Raw genomic sequence first — 21,932 nt, forward strand, 5'->3', positions numbered from 1 at the left:
TACATTTTAGTGGTCAAACCACTCAAATCGAGCAAGAGATACTTACACAATGATGCTTATTTCTTAAGTGATTCCATAAATTGCTCGTTCCTGTCTTGTTCTTGACATTATACAAACAAAATTTGCATTCAACACGATCATCCGTTCTATCAAAATATTGCCAAATTTTGCTTTTCGAACTCATATTGACTTACTATTAGACTTATTGTTAATTAAGTCAATTAATTTAAAATTAACCCTTATAAACCGAGTTTGATTCCGAGCCTTAGTTGAGCATTTAAACTGCAATATGAGTATTTGAACTGTTCATCTCTTACCTCATGTGCACTAAAACTTATGATTCGCGATAGAAAATGATCTTGGAATTTTTGCAGTAGGTACTTTTAAATATAACATATAATAAATTATAACTCTCGAAAATCAAGAAAATGCCGCAATTGCTTTCCTCTCATAACGTTATCGATTGTAATTTTTCGACGCAACATGCATGTGCGATAGCAAATCGTTGTAAACAGTGAAATAAGATGCTTCATATGAAACGAATCCAATGTCATGGTCACGCTATATTGCTACATCAAAAAATATCGTACCGTTATCAATAATTATTGTATGCGCGGGTACTCACATGATGAGTGTTTACGATATTTAAGCATCGCTTATTGTTAAAAATCCTAATCTATGTATATTACATGAGAAAACACTCGAATCCCCGATTAAATGTAATATTATATTTTACTTATAAGAATTTGTACCTTTAATATTTCGAACCAACGGGTCACTGACTGACATCGCCTCTTGTTTCTCCACTTGATTATCGCCCCATTTAATTTTTTTTTATAATTTAACTACTCGGTTCGACGTCGTTATCAATAAGAAATTTTCTCGCTTAGTGATCGCTTGACTTCGTAAGTGTGCGGCCTTAAATCATTGAGCAAATTGAGCAGCGAAATGGCAGAGCCGATTCCCACGATTGAGTCGCTTTTAGAGCACGCGAAGTCGGTCTTTCGGGAAGAGTTTGACAGTGACGCTGACGTGGCAGTGGCGGCGCCCGGGAGGGTCAATTTAATCGGGGAACATACCGATTATAACGATGGTTTCGTTATGCCCATGGTGAGTAAGTGACCCCATCAAATACACGCCATAACAATTTCCACTTTCTTATTAGTACTTGCATATATTAGTTTGGTTTAGTTCTTAATATGTGGTTTATTATAGTATCTTTCTGCATTTTTCAAAAAACACTGAAATAGGTGTCTAATGAAATAATTCAGAGAATATGTATGCAAATTTTCAAAATTGTATTTGGTCTAGTTTTTGAGTTATGGGCATTTTGTGGAATTTTTTGAAAAAAAAATATTTTTTTTTTAAACATTATTTTTTTTCTCAGCCCCATGCACATTTTTCAAAAAACGCTGAAATAGGTGTCTAATGAAATAATTCAGAGAATGTGTATGCAAATTTTCAAAATTGTATTTGGTCTAGTTTTTGAGTTATGAGCATTTTGTGGAATTTTTTGGAAAAAAAAAATATTTTTTTTTAAACATTATTTTTTTTCTCAACCCCATGTACATTTTTCAGAAAACGCTGAAATAGGTGTCTAATGAAATAATTCAAAGAATATGTATGCAAATTTTCAAAATTGTATTTGATCTAGTTTTTGAGTTATGGGCATTTTCTGGAATTTTTTGAAAAAAAAAATATTTTTTTTAAACATTATTTTTTTTCTCAGCCCCATGTACATTTTTCAAAAAACGCTGAAATAGGTGTCTAATGAAATAATTCAAAGAATATGTATGCAAATTTTCAAAATTGTATTTGATCTAGTTTTTGAGTTATGGGCATTTTGTGGAATTTTTTGGAAAAAAAAATATTTTTTTTTAAGCATTATTTTTTTTCTCAGCCCCATGTACATTTTTCAGAAAACGCTGAAATAGGTGTCTAATGAAATAATTCAAAGAATATGTATGCAAATTTTCAAAATTGTATTTGGTCTAGTTTTTGAGTTATGGGCATTTTGTGGAATTTTTTTGAAAAAAAAAATTTTTTTTCTTAAACATTATTTTTTTTCTCAGCCCCATGTACATTTTTCAGAAAACGCTGAAATAGGTGTCTAATGAAATAATTCAAAGAATATGTGTGAAAATTTTCACAATTTTATTTGGTCTAGTTTTTGAGTTATGGGCATTTTGTGGAATTTTTTGGAAAAAAAAATTTTTTTTTCTTAAACATTATTTTTTTTCTCAGCCCCATGTACATCTTTCAGAAAACGCTGAAATAGGTGTCTAATGAAATAATTCAGAGAATATGTGTGAAAATTTTCACAATTTTATTTGGTCTACTTTTTGAGTTATGGGCATTTTGTGGAATTTTTTGGAAAAAAAAAATTTTTTTCTTAAACATTATTTTTTTTCTCAGCCCCATGTACATCTTTCAGAAAACGCTGAAATAGGTGTCTAATGAAATAATTCAGAGAATATGTATGCAAATTTTCAAAATTGTATCTGGTCTAGTTTTTGAGTTATGGGCATTTTGTGGAATTTTTTGGAAAAAAAAAATTTTTTTCTTAAACATTATTTTTTTTCTCAACCCCATGTACATTTTTCAAAAAACGCTGAAATAGGTGTCTAATGAAATAATTCAGAGAATATGTATGCAAATTTTCAAAATTGTATTTGGTCTAGTTTTTGAGTTATGGGCATTTTGTGGAATTTTTTGAAAAAAAAAATTTTTTTTCTTAATTATTATTTTTTTTCTCAGCCCCATGTACATTTTTCAAAAAACGCTGAAATAGGTGTCTAATGAAATAATTCAGAGAATATGTATGCAAATTTTCAAAATTGTATCTGGTCTAGTTTTTGAGTTATGGGCATTTTGTGGAATTTTTTGGAAAAAAAAATTTTTTTTCTTAAACATTATTTTTTTTCTCAGCCCCATGTACATTTTTCAAAAAACGCTGAAATAGGTGTCTAATGAAATAATTCAGAGAATATGTATGCAAATTTTCAAAATTGTATCTGGTCTAGTTTTTGAGTTATGGGCATTTTGTGGAATTTTTTGGAAAAAAAAATTTTTTTTCTTAAACATTATTTTTTTTCTCAGCCCCATGTACATTTTTCAAAAAACGCTGAAATAGGTGTCTAATGAAATAATTCAGAGAATATGTATGCAAATTTTCAAAATTGTATCTGGTCTAGTTTTTGAGTTATGGGCATTTTGTGGAATTTTTTGGAAAAAAAAATTTTTTTTCTTAAACATTATTTTTTTTCTCAGCCCCATGTACATTTTTCAAAAAACGCTGAAATAGGTGTCTAATGAAATAATTCAGAGAATATGTATGCAAATTTTCAAAATTGTATCTGGTCTAGTTTTTGAGTTATGGGCATTTTGTGGAATTTTTTGGAAAAAAAAATTTTTTTTCTTAAACATTATTTTTTTTCTCAGCCCCATGTACATTTTTCAAAAAACGCTGAAATAGGTGTCTAATGAAATAATTCAGAGAATATGTATGCAAATTTTCAAAATTGTATCTGGTCTAGTTTTTGAGTTATGGGCATTTTGTGGAATTTTTTGGAAAAAAAAATTTTTTTTCTTAAACATTATTTTTTTTCTCAGCCCCATGTACATTTTTCAAAAAACGCTGAAATAGGTGTCTAATGAAATAATTCAGAGAATATGTGTGAAAATTTTCACAATTTTATTTGGTCTAGTTTTTGAGTTATGGGCATTTTGTGGAATTTTTTGGAAAAAAAAATTTTTTTTTCTTAAACATTATTTTTTTTCTCAGCCCCATGTACATCTTTCAGAAAACGCTGAAATAGGTGTCTAATGAAATAATTCAGAGAATATGTGTGAAAATTTTCACAATTTTATTTGGTCTTCTTTTTGAGTTATGGGCATTTTGTGGAATTTTTTGGAAAAAAAAATTTTTTTCTTAAACATTATTTTTTTTCTCAGCCCCATGTACATTTTTCAAAAAACGCTGAAATAGGTCTCTAATGAAATAATTCAGGGAATATGTGTGAAAATTTTCACAATTTTATTTGGTCTACTTTTTGAGTTATGGGCATTTTGTGGAATTTTTTGGAAAAAAAAATTTTTTTTCTTAAACATTATTTTTTTTCTCAGCCCCATGTACATTTTTCAAAAAACGCTGAAATAGGTGTCTAATGAAATAATTCAGAGAATATGTGTGAAAATTTTCACAATTTTATTTGGTCTACTTTTTGAGTTATGGGCATTTTGTGGAATTTTTTGGAAAAAAAAAATTTTTTTCTTAAACATTATTTTTTTTCTCAGCCCCATGTACATTTTTCAAAAAACGCTGAAATAGGTGTCCAATGAAATAATTCAAAGAATATGTATGCAAATTTTCAAAATTGTATCTAGACTAGTTTTTGAGTTATGGGCATTTTGTGGAATTTTTTGGAAAAAAAAAAATTTTTTTCTTAAACATTATTTTTTTTCTCAGCCCCATGTACATTTTTCAAAAAACGCTGAAATAGGTGTCTAATGAAATAATTCAGAGAATATGTATGCAAATTTTCAAAATTGTATTTGGTCTAGTTTTTGAGTTATGGGCATTTTGTGGAATTTTTTGAAAAAAAAAATTTTTTTTCTTAATTATTATTTTTTTTCTCAGCCCCATGTACATTTTTCAAAAAACGCTGAAATAGGTATCTAATGAAATAATTCAGAGAATATGTATGCAAATTTTCAAAATTGTATTTGGACTAGTTTTTGAGTTATGAGCATTTTGTGGGTTTTTTAGAAAAAAAAAAATTTTTTTTTTAAACATTATTTTTTTTCTCAGCCCCATGTATATTTTTCAAAAAACGCTGAAATAGGTGTCTAATGAAATAATTCAGAGAATATGTATGCAAATTTTCAAAATTGTATTTGGACTAGTTTTTGAGTTATGAGCATTTTGTGGGTTTTTTAGAAAAAAAAAAATTTTTTTTTTAAACATTATTTTTTTTCTCAGCCCCATGTACATTTTTCAAATAACGCTGAAATAGGTGTCTAATGAAATAATTCAGAGAATATGTATGCAAATTTTCAAAATTATATTTGGTCTAGTTTTTGAGTTATGAGCATTTTGTGGGTTTTTTTAGAAAAAAAAATTTTTTTTTTTAAACATTATTTTTTTTCTCAGCCCCATGTACATTTTTCAAATAACGCTGAAATAGGTGTCTAATGAAATAATTCAGAGAATATGTGTGAAAATTTTCACAATTTTATTTGGTCTACTTTTTGAGTTATGGGCATTTTGTGGAATTTTTTGGAAAAAAAAAATTTTTTTCTTAAACATTATTTTTTTTCTCAGCCCCATGTACATTTTTCAAAAAACGCTGAAATAGGTGTCCAATGAAATAATTCAAAGAATATGTATGCAAATTTTCAAAATTGTATCTAGACTAGTTTTTGAGTTATGGGCATTTTGTGGAATTTTTTGGAAAAAAAAAAATTTTTTTCTTAAACATTATTTTTTTTCTCAGCCCCATGTACATTTTTCAAAAAACGCTGAAATAGGTGTCTAATGAAATAATTCAGAGAATATGTATGCAAATTTTCAAAATTGTATTTGGTCTAGTTTTTGAGTTATGGGCATTTTGTGGAATTTTTTGAAAAAAAAAATTTTTTTTCTTAATTATTATTTTTTTTCTCAGCCCCATGTACATTTTTCAAAAAACGCTGAAATAGGTGTCTAATGAAATAATTCAGAGAATATGTATGCAAATTTTCAAAATTGTATTTGGACTAGTTTTTGAGTTATGAGCATTTTGTGGGTTTTTTAGAAAAAAAAAAATTTTTTTTTTAAACATTATTTTTTTTCTCAGCCCCATGTATATTTTTCAAAAAACGCTGAAATAGGTGTCTAATGAAATAATTCAGAGAATATGTATGCAAATTTTCAAAATTGTATTTGGTCTAGTTTTTGAGTTATGGGCATTTTGTGGAATTTTTAGAAAAAAAAAATATTTTTTCTTAAACATTATTTTTTTTCTCAGCCCCATGTACATTTTTCAAAAAACGCTGAAATAGGTGTCTAATGAAATAATTCAAAGAATATGTATGCAAATTTTCAAAATTGTATTTGGACTAGTTTTTGAGTTATGAGCATTTTGTGGGTTTTTTAGAAAAAAAAAAATTTTTTTTTTAAACATTATTTTTTTTCTCAGCCCCATGTACATTTTTCAGAAAACGCTGAAATAGGTGTCTAATGAAATAATTCAAAGAATATGTCTGCAAATTTTCAAAATTGTATTTGGTCTAGTTTTTGAGTTATGAGCATTTTGTGGAATTTTTTGAAAAAAAAAATATTTTTTTTTAAACATTATTTTTTTTCTCAGCCCCATGTACATTTTTCAAAAAACGCTGAAATAGGTGTCTAATGAAATAATTCAGAGAATATGTATGCAAATTTTCAAAATTGTATTTGGTCTAGTTTTTGAGTTATGAACATTTTGTGGAATTTTTTGAAAAAAAAAATATTTTTTCTTAAACATTATTTTTTTTCTCAGCCCCATGTACATTTTTCAAAAAACGCTGAAATAGGTGTCTAATGAAATAATTCAGAGAATATGTGTGCAAATTTTCAAAATTGTATTTGGTCTAGTTTTTGAGTTATGAGCATTTTGTGGAATTTTTTGAAAAAAAAAATATTTTTTCTTAAACATTATTTTTTTCTCAGTCCCATGTATATTTTTCAAAAAACGCTGAAATAGGTGTCTAATGAAATAATTCAGAGAATATGTATGCAAATTTTCAAAATTGTATTTGGTCTAGTTTTTGAGTTATGGGCATTTTGTGGAATTTTTTGAAAAAAAAAATATTTTTTCTTAAACATTATTTTTTTTCTCAGTCCCATGTATATTTTTCAAAAAACGCTGAAATAGGTGTCTAATGAAATAATTCAGAGAATATGTATGCAAATTTTCAAAATTGTATTTGGTCTAGTTTTTGAGTTATGAGCATTTTGTGGAATTTTTTGAAAAAAAAAATTTTTTTCTTAAACATTATTTTTTTTCTCAGTCCCATGTATATTTTTCAAAAAACGCTGAAATAGGTGTCTAATGAAATAATTCAGAGAATATGTATGCAATTTTTCAAAATTGTATTTGGTCTAGTTTTTGAGTTATGAACATTTTGTGGAATTTTTTGAAAAAAAAAATATTTTTTCTTAAACATTATTTTTTTTCTCAGCCCCATGTACATTTTTCAAAAAACGCTGAAATAGGTGTCTAATGAAATAATTCAAAGAATATGTATGCAAATTTTCAAAATTGTATTTGGTCTAGTTTTTGAGTTATGAACATTTTGTGGAATTTTTTGAAAAAAAAAATATTTTTTTTTAAACATTATTTTTTTTCTCAGCCCCATGTACATTTTTCAAAAAACGCTGAAATAGGTGTCTAATGAAATAATTCAGAGAATATGTATGCAAATTTTCAAAATTGTATTTGGTCTAGTTTTTGAGTTATGAACATTTTGTGGAATTTTTTGAAAAAAAAAATATTTTTTCTTAAACATTATTTTTTTTCTCAGCCCCATGTACATTTTTCAAAAAACGCTGAAATAGGTGTCTAATGAAATAATTCAGAGAATATGTATGCAAATTTTCAAAATTGTATTTGGTCTAGTTTTTGAGTTATGGGCATTTTGTGGAATTTTTTGAAAAAAAAAATATTTTTTCTTAAACATTATTTTTTTTCTCAGCCCCATGTACATTTTTCAAAAAACGCTGAAATAGGTGTCTAATGAAATAATTCAGAGAATATGTGTGCAAATTTTCAAAATTGTATTTGGTCTAGTTTTTGAGTTATGAGCATTTTGTGGAATTTTTTGAAAAAAAAAAATTTTTTCTTAAACATTATTTTTTTTCTCAGTCCCATGTATATTTTTCAAAAAACGCTGAAATAGGTGTCTAATGAAATAATTCAGAGAATATGTATGCAATTTTTCAAAATTGTATTTGGTCTAGTTTTTGAGTTATGAACATTTTGTGGAATTTTTTGAAAAAAAAAATATTTTTTCTTAAACATTATTTTTTTTCTCAGCCCCATGTACATTTTTCAAAAAACGCTGAAATAGGTGTCTAATGAAATAATTCAAAGAATATGTCTGCAAATTTTCAAAATTGTATTTGGTCTAGTTTTTGAGTTATGAGCATTTTGTGGAATTTTTTGAAAAAAAAAATATTTTTTTTTAAACATTATTTTTTTTCTCAGCCCCATGTACATTTTTCAAAAAACGCTGAAATAGGTGTCTAATGAAATAATTCAGAGAATATGTATGCAAATTTTCAAAATTGTATTTGGTCTAGTTTTTGAGTTATGAACATTTTGTGGAATTTTTTGAAAAAAAAAATATTTTTTCTTAAACATTATTTTTTTTCTCAGCCCCATGTACATTTTTCAAAAAACGCTGAAATAGGTGTCTAATGAAATAATTCAGAGAATATGTGTGCAAATTTTCAAAATTGTATTTGGTCTAGTTTTTGAGTTATGAGCATTTTGTGGAATTTTTTGAAAAAAAAAATATTTTTTCTTAAACATTATTTTTTTTCTCAGTCCCATGTATATTTTTCAAAAAACGCTGAAATAGGTGTCTAATGAAATAATTCAGAGAATATGTATGCAAATTTTCAAAATTGTATTTGGTCTAGTTTTTGAGTTATGGGCATTTTGTGGAATTTTTTGAAAAAAAAAATATTTTTTCTTAAACATTATTTTTTTTCTCAGTCCCATGTATATTTTTCAAAAAACGCTGAAATAGGTGTCTAATGAAATAATTCAGAGAATATGTATGCAAATTTTCAAAATTGTATTTGGTCTAGTTTTTGAGTTATGGGCATTTTGTGGAATTTTTTGAAAAAAAAAATATTTTTTCTTAAACATTATTTTTTTTCTCAGCCCCATGTACATTTTTCAAAAAACGCTGAAATAGGTGTCTAATGAAATAATTCAGAGAATATGTATGCAAATTTTCAAAATTGTATTTGGTCTAGTTTTTGAGTTATGGGCATTTTGTGGAATTTTTTGAAAAAAAAAATATTTTTTCTTAAACATTATTTTTTTTCTCAGCCCCATGTACATTTTTCAAAAAACGCTGAAATAGGTGTCTAATGAAATAATTCAGAGAATATGTATGCAAATTTTCAAAATTGTATTTGGTCTAGTTTTTGAGTTATGAGCATTTTGTGGAATTTTTTGAAAAAAAAAATATTTTTTTTTAAACATTATTTTTTTTCTCAGTCCCATGTATATTTTTCAAAAAACGCTGAAATAGGTGTCTAATGAAATAATTCAGAGAATATGTATGCAAATTTTCAAAATTGTATTTGGTCTAGTTTTTGAGTTATGGGCATTTTGTGGAATTTTTTGAAAAAAAAAAATTTTTTCTTAAACATTATTTTTTTTCTCAGTCCCATGTATATTTTTCAAAAAACGCTGAAATAGGTGTCTAATGAAATAATTCAAAGAATATGTATGCAAATTTTCAAAATTGTATTTGGTCTAGTTTTTGAGTTATGAGCATTTTGTGGAATTTTTCGAAAAAAAAAATATTTTTTTTTAAACATTATTTTTTTTTTCAGCCCCATGTACATTTTTCAGAAAACGCTGAAATAGGTGTCTAATGAAATAATTCAGAGAATATGTATGCAAATTTTCAAAATTATATTTGGTCTAGTTTTTGAGTTATGAGCATTTTGTGGGTTTTTTTAGAAAAAAAAATTTTTTTTTTTAAACATTATTTTTTTTCTCAGCCCCATGTACATTTTTCAAATAACGCTGAAATAGGTGTCTAATGAAATAATTCAGAGAATATGTGTGCAAATTTTCAAAATTGTATTTGGTCTAGTTTTTGAGTTATGAGCATTTTGTGGAATTTTTTGAAAAAAAAAATATTTTTTCTTAAACATTATTTTTTTTCTCAGTCCCATGTATATTTTTCAAAAAACGCTGAAATAGGTGTCTAATGAAATAATTCAGAGAATATGTATGCAAATTTTCAAAATTGTATTTGGTCTAGTTTTTGAGTTATGGGCATTTTGTGGAATTTTTTGAAAAAAAAAATTTTTTTCTTAAACATTATTTTTTTTCTCAGTCCCATGTATATTTTTCAAAAAACGCTGAAATAGGTGTCTAATGAAATAATTCAGAGAATATGTATGCAAATTTTCAAAATTGTATTTGGTCTAGTTTTTGAGTTATGGGCATTTTGTGGAATTTTTTGAAAAAAAAAATATTTTTTCTTAAACATTATTTTTTTTCTCAGTCCCATGTATATTTTTCAAAAAACGCTGAAATAGGTGTCTAATGAAATAATTCAGAGAATATGTATGCAAATTTTCAAAATTGTATTTGGTCTAGTTTTTGAGTTATGGGCATTTTGTGGAATTTTTTGAAAAAAAAAAATTTTTTCTTAAACATTATTTTTTTTCTCAGTCCCATGTATATTTTTCAAAAAACGCTGAAATAGGTGTCTAATGAAATAATTCAAAGAATATGTATGCAAATTTTCAAAATTGTATTTGGTCTAGTTTTTGAGTTATGAGCATTTTGTGGAATTTTTCGAAAAAAAAAATATTTTTTTTTAAACATTATTTTTTTTTTCAGCCCCATGTACATTTTTCAGAAAACGCTGAAATAGGTGTCTAATGAAATAATTCAGAGAATATGTATGCAAATTTTCAAAATTATATTTGGTCTAGTTTTTGAGTTATGAGCATTTTGTGGGTTTTTTTAGAAAAAAAAATTTTTTTTTTTAAACATTATTTTTTTTCTCAGCCCCATGTACATTTTTCAAAAAACGCTGAAATAGGTGTCTAATGAAATAATTCAGAGAATATGTATGCAAATTTTCAAAATTGTATTTGGTCTAGTTTTTGAGTTATGGGCATTTTGTAGAATTTTTTGAAAAAAAAAATATTTTTTTTCTCAACCCCATGTACATTTTTCAAAAAACGCTGAAATATAATACCATCAATCATTTGTATTTTTAGTAGTGCATTAAAAAACAAAATTACTAATTAACAAATTTGTAGGCATTACCATTGGTAACAATTATAGTAGGCAGAAAAGTAGCAGGCGATGTTGCCACTATTGTAACAACCAATAAAGATGTGGACGATCCGAAAAAAATAACCGTGGAGATGCCCAATCGTAATGCTTTGGTGCGCACTTTGGAACATTCCGGACCGAAATGGTGCCTCTACGTTAAAGGTACAATTTACTTTTAAAGAAAGAAATGAAAAATTGAATGGTATAAGGTATAAGTTTATTGGGATACTCCATAAGACGGAGAGCAGAAGAAGTAAAGGTGGGACTCTGCTCTTTTTCTTACGGAGTATCCCGATAAACTTTGTACAATTTACTCCCTATAAATCTCATCTTAAAAACTGAATTCGAATTTTATTTGAAGGTGTGATCGCTAATTACGCTGGCCCGTGTCCACCGGCCTTTGAGGCCGTGGTCCATACAAGTGTCCCCACCGGTGGTGGACTGTCCAGTAGTGCAGCCCTCGAGGTGGCCACTTATACATTCCTGGACGCCCTCACTGGGGGAAACCCCCAGGAATCGTAAGTCATTTTAAACCATTATTTTGATAAACTTCAGAAATCACATTTTAGACTGAACGACAAAGCACTCGCGTGCCAGAAAGCCGAACATCAATACGCCGGGATGCCTTGCGGCATTATGGATCAGTTTATTTCTTGTATGGGTCAAGAAGGTAACGCGTTACTGATCGACTGCAGGCACATGACTTCGCAACTAGTGCCGTTAGACGATCCGCAAATAGTCGTTTTAGTGACGAATTCGAATGTGAAACACGAGCTGACGGGCAGCGAGTATCCCACCAGGAGGCGACACTGTCAAGAGGCGGCTTTGATTCTTAAAAAAGTCAGTCTGCGGGATGCTAACGAATCAGACATTGATTGTAAGTCAAAAGATAAGAGCAGTGTGTGTAGCTATAATAACATCATTAAGAGTCAGTAACATGTACATAATGTGTTCTTCTATGCTATCTGGAAATTACTGTGTTAGTGGGTTCTGGGTAGTTCCAATACAGTACTATTTAATCTATAGTTCATTCAAAGATACCGTTGATCTTTTGACCGCCACAAAAGCCTAATTATTATTTGTCATCATAAAAAGACCCAAAATTATCATATCTGTGGTCAAACCCGGCTTACAAATTTAATATTTACTTGTATTGCAAAATATTAAGTAGGTACATACAATTAATGGCAAGAAATGTGAATATGTGTATATATACATAAGTTTAGCCCGAATTAAAGCCTACTTTTAGGTCTGTAACTAGGCTCTAATATAAATAAGAAGAAATTGAGTGTGACAATTTAGTTTTATTCAGATCTACTAAGAAGAAAAATGTATGAGACGTATGAAGAAAAATATATGCTTACTGTTGTGCCTTAAGAAAAATTTATCTAAAATGGGTTGGGTTAGGTTGGGATGGGTTAACGATTACGAAAAGGGCGTTCGATACATATTTAACGGCTATTAGACAATACAGGGATGAAATAAAATAAAGGGAAGAGGATAACAAAAATACATGCAGGCTTAGAAAGTGGCTTCGTTCCAAACTGTTTTCTTTCAGCTAGAAATATAGCAGATTCCTTCCTGGATTACCACCAAGACACTGACTCACAACTTTTTGAAAATTGGTTTGAATATCTTCTTTATTTAATCCTGTGCAATTTGGATTTATAAAAGGCAGATCTACTGATGCTCTACCGCTGCTTGGACTGGGGACTTCAGGTTGACTCGATATATACAGATTTTTCCAAAGCTTTTGTTTGGGTTATCCTCTTCTTCTGTGGATCTCGGGATTCATCAGAGGTAGAACCCAGATTGTTAATCTTGGAAGTACATGTTCCACTGAAATTTTGGTGCCTCTGGGGTACCACAGGGCTCCCACACGGGCCCTGTTTTGTTTTGCCTCTTTTTGATTGATTTAGTTTGGAAACTTGAAAATTGTCGTGTGCTAATGTTCGCTGATGAAGTGAAGCTACTTAGGCTTTCAGCTTTTCCATACGGTGAACTCTATAGCTGATTGTGGTCAACTGCAAGAAAACGTCAATACTGTACACCATTGGTGCACTTTAAACAGACTTAACAGTAATGTTTTCAAGTGTAACATGGCCAGCTACTTTCGAATCAAAAGTCCAGTTGTTTTTAATTATTCAGTACCGTAGAATGGGGCTATTCTGGAAATCAGGGGTAATTTGAGAATTCATCCGAAAAATGTTAAAAGCGGCAACAACGCCCACAGAGTTAATAACAATACGCAAACGCCGCGCAAGGCCATTAGTACACATGCAACCGCGTACTCGAGCGTAGATCGACGAAAGGTAGCTGTTTTATTTTGGCGCGTAAAAATATTAGGAAAAACACGTGTTTTTCGGTGAAAGAACGGTAAGTGGTTAACTTTACTCTGTAAATCTAAACCGATTAATTGTATGATATTGGCACTTAATCCAAATAAAAGTATGGGGTTTTAGGAAGGTGTATTGGTAACATAAACATTTTAGGACTCTTTTGTTTTTTTTTATTCAGTATTTTCTGGAGTGGGGTAATTTGAGAAGTGACTGGGGGCTATTTGAAAATTGTTAGAAATTGCTTTCAAATGAAATTGGCTTTTTTAGAATGGTATGAGATAATGGTGCGCACTTATAAAAAAACATTTAGCCATGTCAGAAATGGCAAAAATTACGTGTCATATAGGCATTACTCAGAGAAAGCCTTAGCCAGAGCAATAGAAGAAGTAAAAAAGGGGCGGTTAACTTTGGCTAAGGCCTCCGAGCATTTCAAAGTGCCCATCGCCACCATAAGCAGACGTGCTAGGGGGACCAATATATTTGAAAAACCGGGAAGACCTTCAATATTTTCCAAGGAAGAAGAGGAACAGTTTGTAAAATACCTAAATATTGTGGCAGCTTGGGGATTTCCCTTTGACATATTGGATCTAAGACTTTTTGCGAAGAATTACCTGGATAAAAAAGGTGTACAGGAGGTTCGTTTGAAGGATAACTTTCCTGGTAGAGATTGGGCATTAGCTTTTTTTAAACGACACGAAAAGCTCATATCAAACCGTCTATCAGTGGCGGATTTGCCGGTGAGGCAAGGGAGGCGACGCCTCACCTTGCATAAATATTTAAAAAAATTCGATATTATATATGTAGTAGCTTTCGTTTAAAAAATGAAAATCAATTAATATTTAAAACCTTTTAAAATTAATTTCGGTAAAATAGTAGTATATAAATCCGGTAAAACCTATTGGTCAGCGGTACCTTCCCGTCGCCTCAACATTTTACTTTATGAACGTGCTCTTTGAGCTATACCCGCCCGCGCAATCACAAAATATCGCCACCGAATGGTCCGATTGAGGCGATATTCGCTGTCGCCGCATGAAAAACCGAAAGATACCCGGTACGAAACGATTTTAAAGTTGGAAAAGCCCGCTGGCAATCAAGTGGCGGGCGGAGAACACCACGTTTTTAGCAGCCTAGAAAATAGAAAATTTCTATGTTGTTTTGTTATTGAGAAGAATTGTTTTTTTTTTTAATAAATATGAATTATTTGTTTTTGTACTGTTTGTAGTATTAAGTGTTTGTGATTTAGACTTTACAAAACATTTTTAATTAATTATAAAAAGTCATGGCTGTGTTTGGCCCTGAATATGACCCATTACTTTGTTTGCTGGAAATTCCGTTTTCCAGAAGAACGGAAAATGAAAAAAGAGAGATTCTTACTATTGGTAGACCTCAGCCATCTTTATGCAATTTAAAAGAAGATAAAAGATCAGGTAAAGAAAGGGCGATGATAGTAATTTGGAAAGGAGTAGTTTAAATTTCATGTATGGCAATATATTTTTTTTATATTTTATCTTTGAAATATTAGTATGTAGTAAACTTCTACTAATGTAATATAAAAAAATAATCATAATATATAATATTTATGTTATTATTATTTTTTATTTCATAATACTAATTATTTTTAAGAATAAAATAATATATTGTTATAAAATCTAATCTATTTAATTATTTATACATATACAATTTTATTCTTGTTTTCTGCCATACATGAAGTTCCAAACTACATATACTCAACCGATTTAAAGTAAACCTACTTATGCCAAATAATGTTTTTTTATAATTTTTTTAAATGACTAAATATATAAAATTGGGCTGACTGTACCTTTCTTCATTATTCATCCTCTTTTAAATGTTGATCGACCTAAATATTAGAAAATAATGATTATATTATATTTATTTATTTCAAATTTTCCTTAAACCATTTTTTTTTAAATCTTAAACATTGTAAAAATATAGGTCGATCAACCACAATAGTACTAATTACGTTTTAGGCTCAAAGTATTTTCGTTCCTTTCAATCATCTTGGCACAATACCCATCTTTGGTTGTGTGGGAGTATATATGCTCAAAAATTTTTTTGTTGGCCATGTGTTCTTCTTTCACATGTAAAGTCTGTCTGGGTTAAAGAAGGATACTATGACCTTAAAAATTTGCAAGGGTCAGCAAAAAAGCATGCGGAATCAGGCAATCATTTAACATCATTTATGAATTTAAAAGGACTAGAAAAAAACATGTCAACAATAAAAGATTTACTACAGGAAAATGTCTCACATTGTAAAATCATATACAATGAGAAAGTTAGAAAAAGCAGAATGAGTAACTTAATTGATACCACTATACTCCTAGCAAAACAAGAACTGTCATTTCGTGGTCATCGAGAGGGTGAAGGTTCGGAAAATAGGGGAAACTTTATTGAAGTTTTTAATTCCAAAATAAAATGTAATGAAGAACTACGAAATCATATTAAAAAGCTTGGAAAATCATTTTGTTCCAAAACCATTCAAAATGATTTAATTTTTTTGAAGTAATTAAAGAAGATATTAATCAGCAACTTAAACACACGGAGTTTTTTGCCGTAATTGTAGATGATACCACCGACATTACTGAAAAATCTCAGTGTGCAATGTCACTAAGATATGTAGAGAAAAAATCTCTGAATATTTATGAACGATTTTTGGGTTTTTACGATGTGAGTGATGACCGAACTTCAGAAGCCTTATACACATTAGTTGCCAGCGTTTTATCTCCATTTAATTACAGAGAAAAGCTCGTGGCACAGTGCTATGATGGAGCAAGTGTCATGGCTGGTCACATTAACGGTTTGCAAATGAAAATTAAAAATGATGCTCCTGAAGCAACTTTTATTCACTGTTCAGCCCATAAACTAAAATTGGTACTTCAAGACGGATGCAAATCTATTAAGGAATGTCGAATATTTTTTGCTACTTTATCTGGAATCCCTAATTTCTTTCATCAGTCGGCCAAACGAACAGAAAAACAGATTTCCCTTATGACATTTTACAAAAAAACATTTGATGTTGTCCTATGCAAAAAATATGTTGATACATGTATTATGCAACTAGGCGAATTAAGGACGGATGATATTTTTTATAATTTAAAAACAAAATCAGATAATTTAGTTAATAATGCCAAACAAACTATCAGTTTTTCATATAATCTTAAAGAAAAGTCTAACGAAAATATGAAAGGTCTTTATTTTAAAATTCTTGATACAATAGTTGTACAATTAACAAAAAGATTTAAGAACTTTACAGACATACAATTTTTAGCGCTAATTGAATGCAATAACTTTATAAAATTTAGAAAGATATTTCCTGAAGATTTGTTGGCAAACCTAGTTAAAAATTACAAAATTTTTGAAAAGGAAAGACGCGTTAAAAAATAAACTGAAAATAATATTTGGCGATGAACAGTTTTCAGGCTGTAGTCCGCAACAAATATTTAATATTCTCACAAACAACCTAAAAGATGTTTTTCCGTATACAACTAAACTTATTATGCTCATATTAACTTTACCTATTGCAAGTGCAAGTGTGGAAAGACATTTTTCTTGCCTTAAGAGAATAAAGACTTACCTTCGTAATACTATGAATCAAGACCGGTTATCTGACCTTGCACTCTTGTCAATCGAAAAGTCGCTTATTAATGATATGACTAGTTCCAAAACAGACGAAGAGGACTTTTATGAAAAAATTATAAAAACTTTTTTAGTAACTAAAAATCGAGCCCTTGAGTTAGTTTATAAAGTTTAATTTGTTAGCTTATTTTTAAAATTTGTTATTTAGGTCTGGTATAGAGGTTAATTTTTTGTTTGTTTTCGCATGTATTAAATACATTACAATAATAAATAACTGTTATAATTGTACTGTATTGTTCGAAACTTTAAGTCTTTAAAATGTTTTATTTCAACTTAAATCAAGGTAAGTAGTACAACTTTTTTTCTCCAAAAACTAACAAATTTATAATGAAAGTTTTGTTGGAAATAAATTATCTAAAAAATCGCGGTTTCTTATAACTTGAAAATATATTATAATTAATTTTTGGGGTTCGCCTCACCTACCAAAACCCACCAGATCCGCCACTGCCGTCTATCATCCAATATTTCAACTAAAAAAGCTTCACTTTCACCAGAAGTTATCGATAATTTTTTTGATAATGCCCGAGTTACTTTATTAGCGGTAAATCCTAGTTTAATGATAAATTATGATGAAACAAACCTTACCGACAACCCAGGCACTAAGAAATATATTTATAAAAGAGGATCAAGGTACCCAGAAAGAGTGATAAATTCGACAAAAACAGCCATAAGCTTAATGTATGCTGGTACTGCTGATGGCTAGATATTACCAGTTTATGTAGTGTATAAAGCTGAGTATCTTTGGGACTCATGGACTGAGGGAGGCCCTAAAGGTGCCAGATATAATAGGTCTAAAAGCGGGTGGTTCGATTCCGCTTGTTTTCGAAATTGGTTTTTTACTGTGGTAGTTCCATTTTTTAAAAATAAACCTGGAAAAAAGGTGAGTAGGTATAACAGAGAGGTTTAAGTCATTTTACCCATATTTAATTTTCATTTTAGGCTCTCATTGGGGACAACTTATCTTCTCACTTTTCCGAAGACGTCCTTAACACGTGCGAGAAAATGGATATTGCATTTATTTGTTTGCCAAGCAATGCGACCCATGTCATGCAGCCATTAGACGTCGCATTTTATTCTCCACTTAAGAAATATTGGCGCGAAATTCTGACAACGTGGAAGAAAGGCCAAGGACGGAAAATGACTACACTCTCAAAAGATGTATTCCCTAGATTGCTTGCACAGCTCCATAACAAGATTGAAGAGAATGGCAAAATTTAATCTCCGGATTTGCCAAAACTGGATTGCACCCTCTAAATCCTGCGCAACCAAAGGAAAGATTACCTGCATCGTCCACCACAGGTACAGATTCTAATATTTTAGATTCAAGCATTTCAAGCTCAGTTTTGGATGTCCTAAAAGAAATGCGTATGGGTAGTTGCAAGCAGCGTAAAGTACCGCGTCGCAAGAAGCCTGCTGTAGAAGCAGGAAAAAGTGTTTCTACATCTGATTTGTACCCGTCTACTAGTAGAAATGTTTCTGAAATAAGGTCATGCGAATCATCAGATGATGAAGAAGACCAGCTACAAAATATTGACGATGAAGACCTTCCCTGTTTTAATTTGAAAAAACCAACCAGATAAAGAAATCCAACCAGAAGAACATGATGATGAAAATCAGCAAGAAATAAGTGACAATGATGACCATCCTCTTATAAACTTTAGTAATCTTAAGGTCAATGATTGGGTAGTTGTTCGATACACGGCAACAATTTCAAGCCAGTGTTATATAGGACAAATAAAATCCGTTACCCTGCTAAACGGGGAACGGGTTTTCAAAACATCGTTTTGAAAAAAATCCTCCAAAACGGAAAGATTTTTATCTCCTCCTAAGTTAGACGAAGACGAGGTAACAACCGAAATGATTATCATGATACTTAGCTCTCCTAAGATTGAAGGTTCAGGGACCAGGCAATTTTTTACCTTTTCGGATAATCTTTCAGAACTAAACATAAAATAAACATATAGTTACCACTGTTTGTAACCTTCAAGAAACCTTTGTTACCTTCAAACCAGAGTTATTTTTAAGTTGTTTTTTTTTTGTTTGATCATTTTTTAGAGTTATCTACTTTATGTTTTTTTGTTTACATATTTTAATTGTAATTTGCAATGTTGCAAGAAATATTTTTTGTTTTGTATATTTTTTTTATATGTTAACATGTTTTTTATTTTTTTAAAAATGTTTTTTTGATTTCCAAATATCCCCTTCAGTGGATAAATGATGATTTATGCAATTTTAAGCCATATTCTCAAAAAGCCCCACCCTATGGGGCAATTTGAGAAGGCCCTAAAAAAATTTTTTTACGGCTCCCAGAAGAGGAAGCCGTTAGTCAAATATAGGAAATAGATACCTCTATCATAGGTCTTTCCGACGCCATTACAAAATTGATCAAGCTTACTTTTGTCTTATAGATATCGCTCAAAAACCTCAAAAAAATTCTCAAATAGCCCCATTCTACGGTAAATGGAGAGTCTCTGACAAGGTCATTCCTCATGTACCAAATTTTCGACAATAAAGTACTTGAAAAAAAAAAAAAAAAAAAAAAAAAAAAAGGTCTACCTGTTTTAAGGATCTTGGAGTGACCTTCGACCAAAAAGTTTCTTTCGTCCATCACATCGAATATACTGTATCTAGAGCTACTCGGATGCAGGGCTTTATTATTAGAAATTGCAAACTTTTTTTGAATACTGCTACTATCAAAACTACTATGCATTTGTTAGATTCAGGCTGGATTACAGCTCCCTCATTTGGTCTCCCATTTACAACCACCACATTATTGAGTCCAAAGGTGATTCTTTAAATGTTTGACATTTCAGGATGATGGAGTCTATCCTCCAAGGGGTTTTGACCATAACCTGTTGCTCTCTAGATATACTGAACGGTCACTTGCGAAAAGGAGAGAAATGCATTCGGTGAAATTCTTGTTTAATTTACTTAACCATAAAATTGACTGCCCATCCCTTTTGCAAAGGATTTGCTTTCAGATACCATGCCCAGGATCTAGGGCAGTGTCCAGCTTTAAACTTGGACATAGCCAAGTCCAACCAGAAAAGTCCTATTCACTTTATGTGTCAAAACTTTAACACCGTTGCTTATTCTTGTGATATTCACTATGACAATCTGGCACTTATTTTAAGTCACATTGAGCTGATTTTGAATTATAATCAACATCGGCAACATGGGCTGTTAGATATGGGTCGATCTATTTTTCAAGTTCAGTCAAGGGGAGTCGTCGCGAAGACTCGGACGACCCGTCTTGTCGTTTAGTTTATAAGATATAAAACGACCGTGTATTTTCTACATCCTGACTTTGTGGAATAAATGAATTCAGTTGAATAAAGCCAGGGTGCTTGTAGTATGTTCCCAGTGTGTTATTGAACTTTTCCCTGCTGCAGTGAAGCCGTCACTCACCCTAAGAGCATAAACATAAATACGTCTCAACCTGATGCATATGGTTGGTGAATTTTATCATTTGCACGCATTTCTTAACGTTATATACCCCTTCATGATCATTTGGCAAAGCACGCTAAATAAATACAACAAATTTCACAAATATTCGGCTGTTATCAAGTTAGTAAATCCCTATTAGAAAACACAATATATTTAGAATGTACAATCCTGAATAAACAATAAATTAATTTTTTTTTCTATAGATCTAAAGTCAATAGAAACTGACGAAACTCTCCTAAATAGAGCCAGACATGTGATAACAGAAATCGAAAGGACAGTACAAGGCGCGAAAGCCTTAAAAGAGCACAATTATCAAAAGTTTGGTCAACTGATGGTGGAAAGTCATAATTCTTTAAGAGATGATTATGCCGTTTCGTGTCCAGAACTGGACAGTTTGGTTCGTTTGGCATTAGAAGTAGACGGCACTCTAGGTAGCAGAATGACCGGAGGGGGCTTTGGAGGTTGTACAGTCACTCTGGTGAGACTAATAATAAAATGATTATTAATTTATGTATTTATTAAATGTTTTTTTTTAGGTTTATGCTAATGCAGTAGACAAAGTGATTCAACATATTAGGAAAAATTACAAGGGGACTCCAACTTTTTATGTTTGCAAGCCCAGTCCTGGGGCAAGGATATTACAAAGGCCGACATAGTTTGCGAAAACACTTAATAATATTGATAGAGGGAAATAAAATATAAACTGTTTTAATTACCTACTTTTTATTCCTCATCCTGATTTCAAACAATAAATAAGCCTTTATCATGGGGTCTTGTACCCTTTCATTGATCTCCTTTATAGACTGTTCGCCACCATCTTTATAATATTCGGTCATTTTCTCAGCATATTGTAGCCACACACAATTGGCACATCCTGACATACAACATGTGGTCGGTTCCTCAGGTGGTTTCAGGTCAGGCTTTTTACCCTTTTCATGCTCATTGGTTTTGGATGGACCATTATTTGATGTCGAGTAGAATATTAAAAGGGGTTGGTAAAGTTCTTTAGCAGTGTGATTTACGGTTTTCCATGTTTGACTACCTGATAAAAAAATATATTTATTTATACATTAACAAACAACCAACTATATTAGCAAATAAACTATATATAATAAGTATTTTCGCTTATTGTGATTTTGATTTATATTGAGTGATATGGTATGCACAAATGTAATGCAAAAGCCACTTATATCGTGGGACTTGAAAGAACTAAGAGTGATTACCTTCAAGACTTAAGTCTCCAAGAAAATTTTAATAATGTTTGAAAAAAGACAACTATCATTATGACTAAAATAGGTGTATCATAGGGTTAATTTTATAGTAAAGTAATTTTATAGTTCTGCTTTTAAATTCTATGAAAACTCTATGTGCTTACTAAAATAGAACTTACCCAAATTGAGCAAAGAAGGCATTAAATACTACCCAAACA

At 30.2% G+C, this 21,932-nt stretch overlaps 2 protein-coding genes across 6 annotated transcripts in view; one reads left to right on the plus strand and one right to left on the minus strand.

Moving 5' to 3' along the window:
* Positions 1 to 21,932, minus strand: part of LOC126740541 (uncharacterized) — a 104,541-nt gene that overhangs the window by 60,455 nt on the left and 22,154 nt on the right. For 2 of the 5 annotated variants that reach the window (XM_050446618.1, XM_050446617.1), the window contains exon 1: positions 753 to 900. The exons of 1 other annotated variant lie outside the window; for it this stretch is intronic. In XM_050446618.1, coding sequence (XP_050302575.1) covers positions 753 to 789 — 37 coding nt within the window. In that variant the 5' untranslated portion in view covers positions 790 to 900. Of the gene's footprint in view, positions 1 to 46; positions 294 to 317; positions 464 to 752; positions 901 to 21,932 lie in introns of those variants that run through there. 2 more of the 5 variants (XM_050446621.1, XM_050446620.1) reach the window with 2 other exon arrangements.
* LOC126740543 (galactokinase-like) lies at positions 949 to 21,215 on the plus strand. Its single transcript, XM_050446624.1, has 6 exons — positions 949 to 1,110; positions 11,048 to 11,225; positions 11,425 to 11,581; positions 11,633 to 11,940; positions 20,707 to 20,981; positions 21,040 to 21,215. The coding sequence occupies exons 1-6, from the start codon at positions 949 to 951 to the stop codon at positions 21,157 to 21,159; spliced, it is 1,200 nt and encodes a 399-aa protein (XP_050302581.1). The 3' UTR covers positions 21,160 to 21,215.

The sequence above is a fragment of the Anthonomus grandis genome, chromosome 9 (genome assembly GCF_022605725.1).
Source record: "Anthonomus grandis grandis chromosome 9, icAntGran1.3, whole genome shotgun sequence".
Classification (NCBI taxonomy): Eukaryota; Metazoa; Arthropoda; class Insecta; order Coleoptera; family Curculionidae; genus Anthonomus; species Anthonomus grandis.

Excerpts from the sequence above, each read along its gene's own strand:
- LOC126740543 (XM_050446624.1), top strand. The coding sequence starts at position 949 with ATGGCAGAGCCGATTCCCACGATTGAGTCGCTTTTAGAGCACGCGAAG. Across the intron at positions 1,111-11,047 it reads ATGGTTTCGTTATGCCCATG|GCATTACCATTGGTAACAAT; the intron begins GTGAGTAAGTGA and ends ACAAATTTGTAG. Across the intron at positions 11,582-11,632 it reads GGGGGAAACCCCCAGGAATC|ACTGAACGACAAAGCACTCG; the intron begins GTAAGTCATTTT and ends ATCACATTTTAG.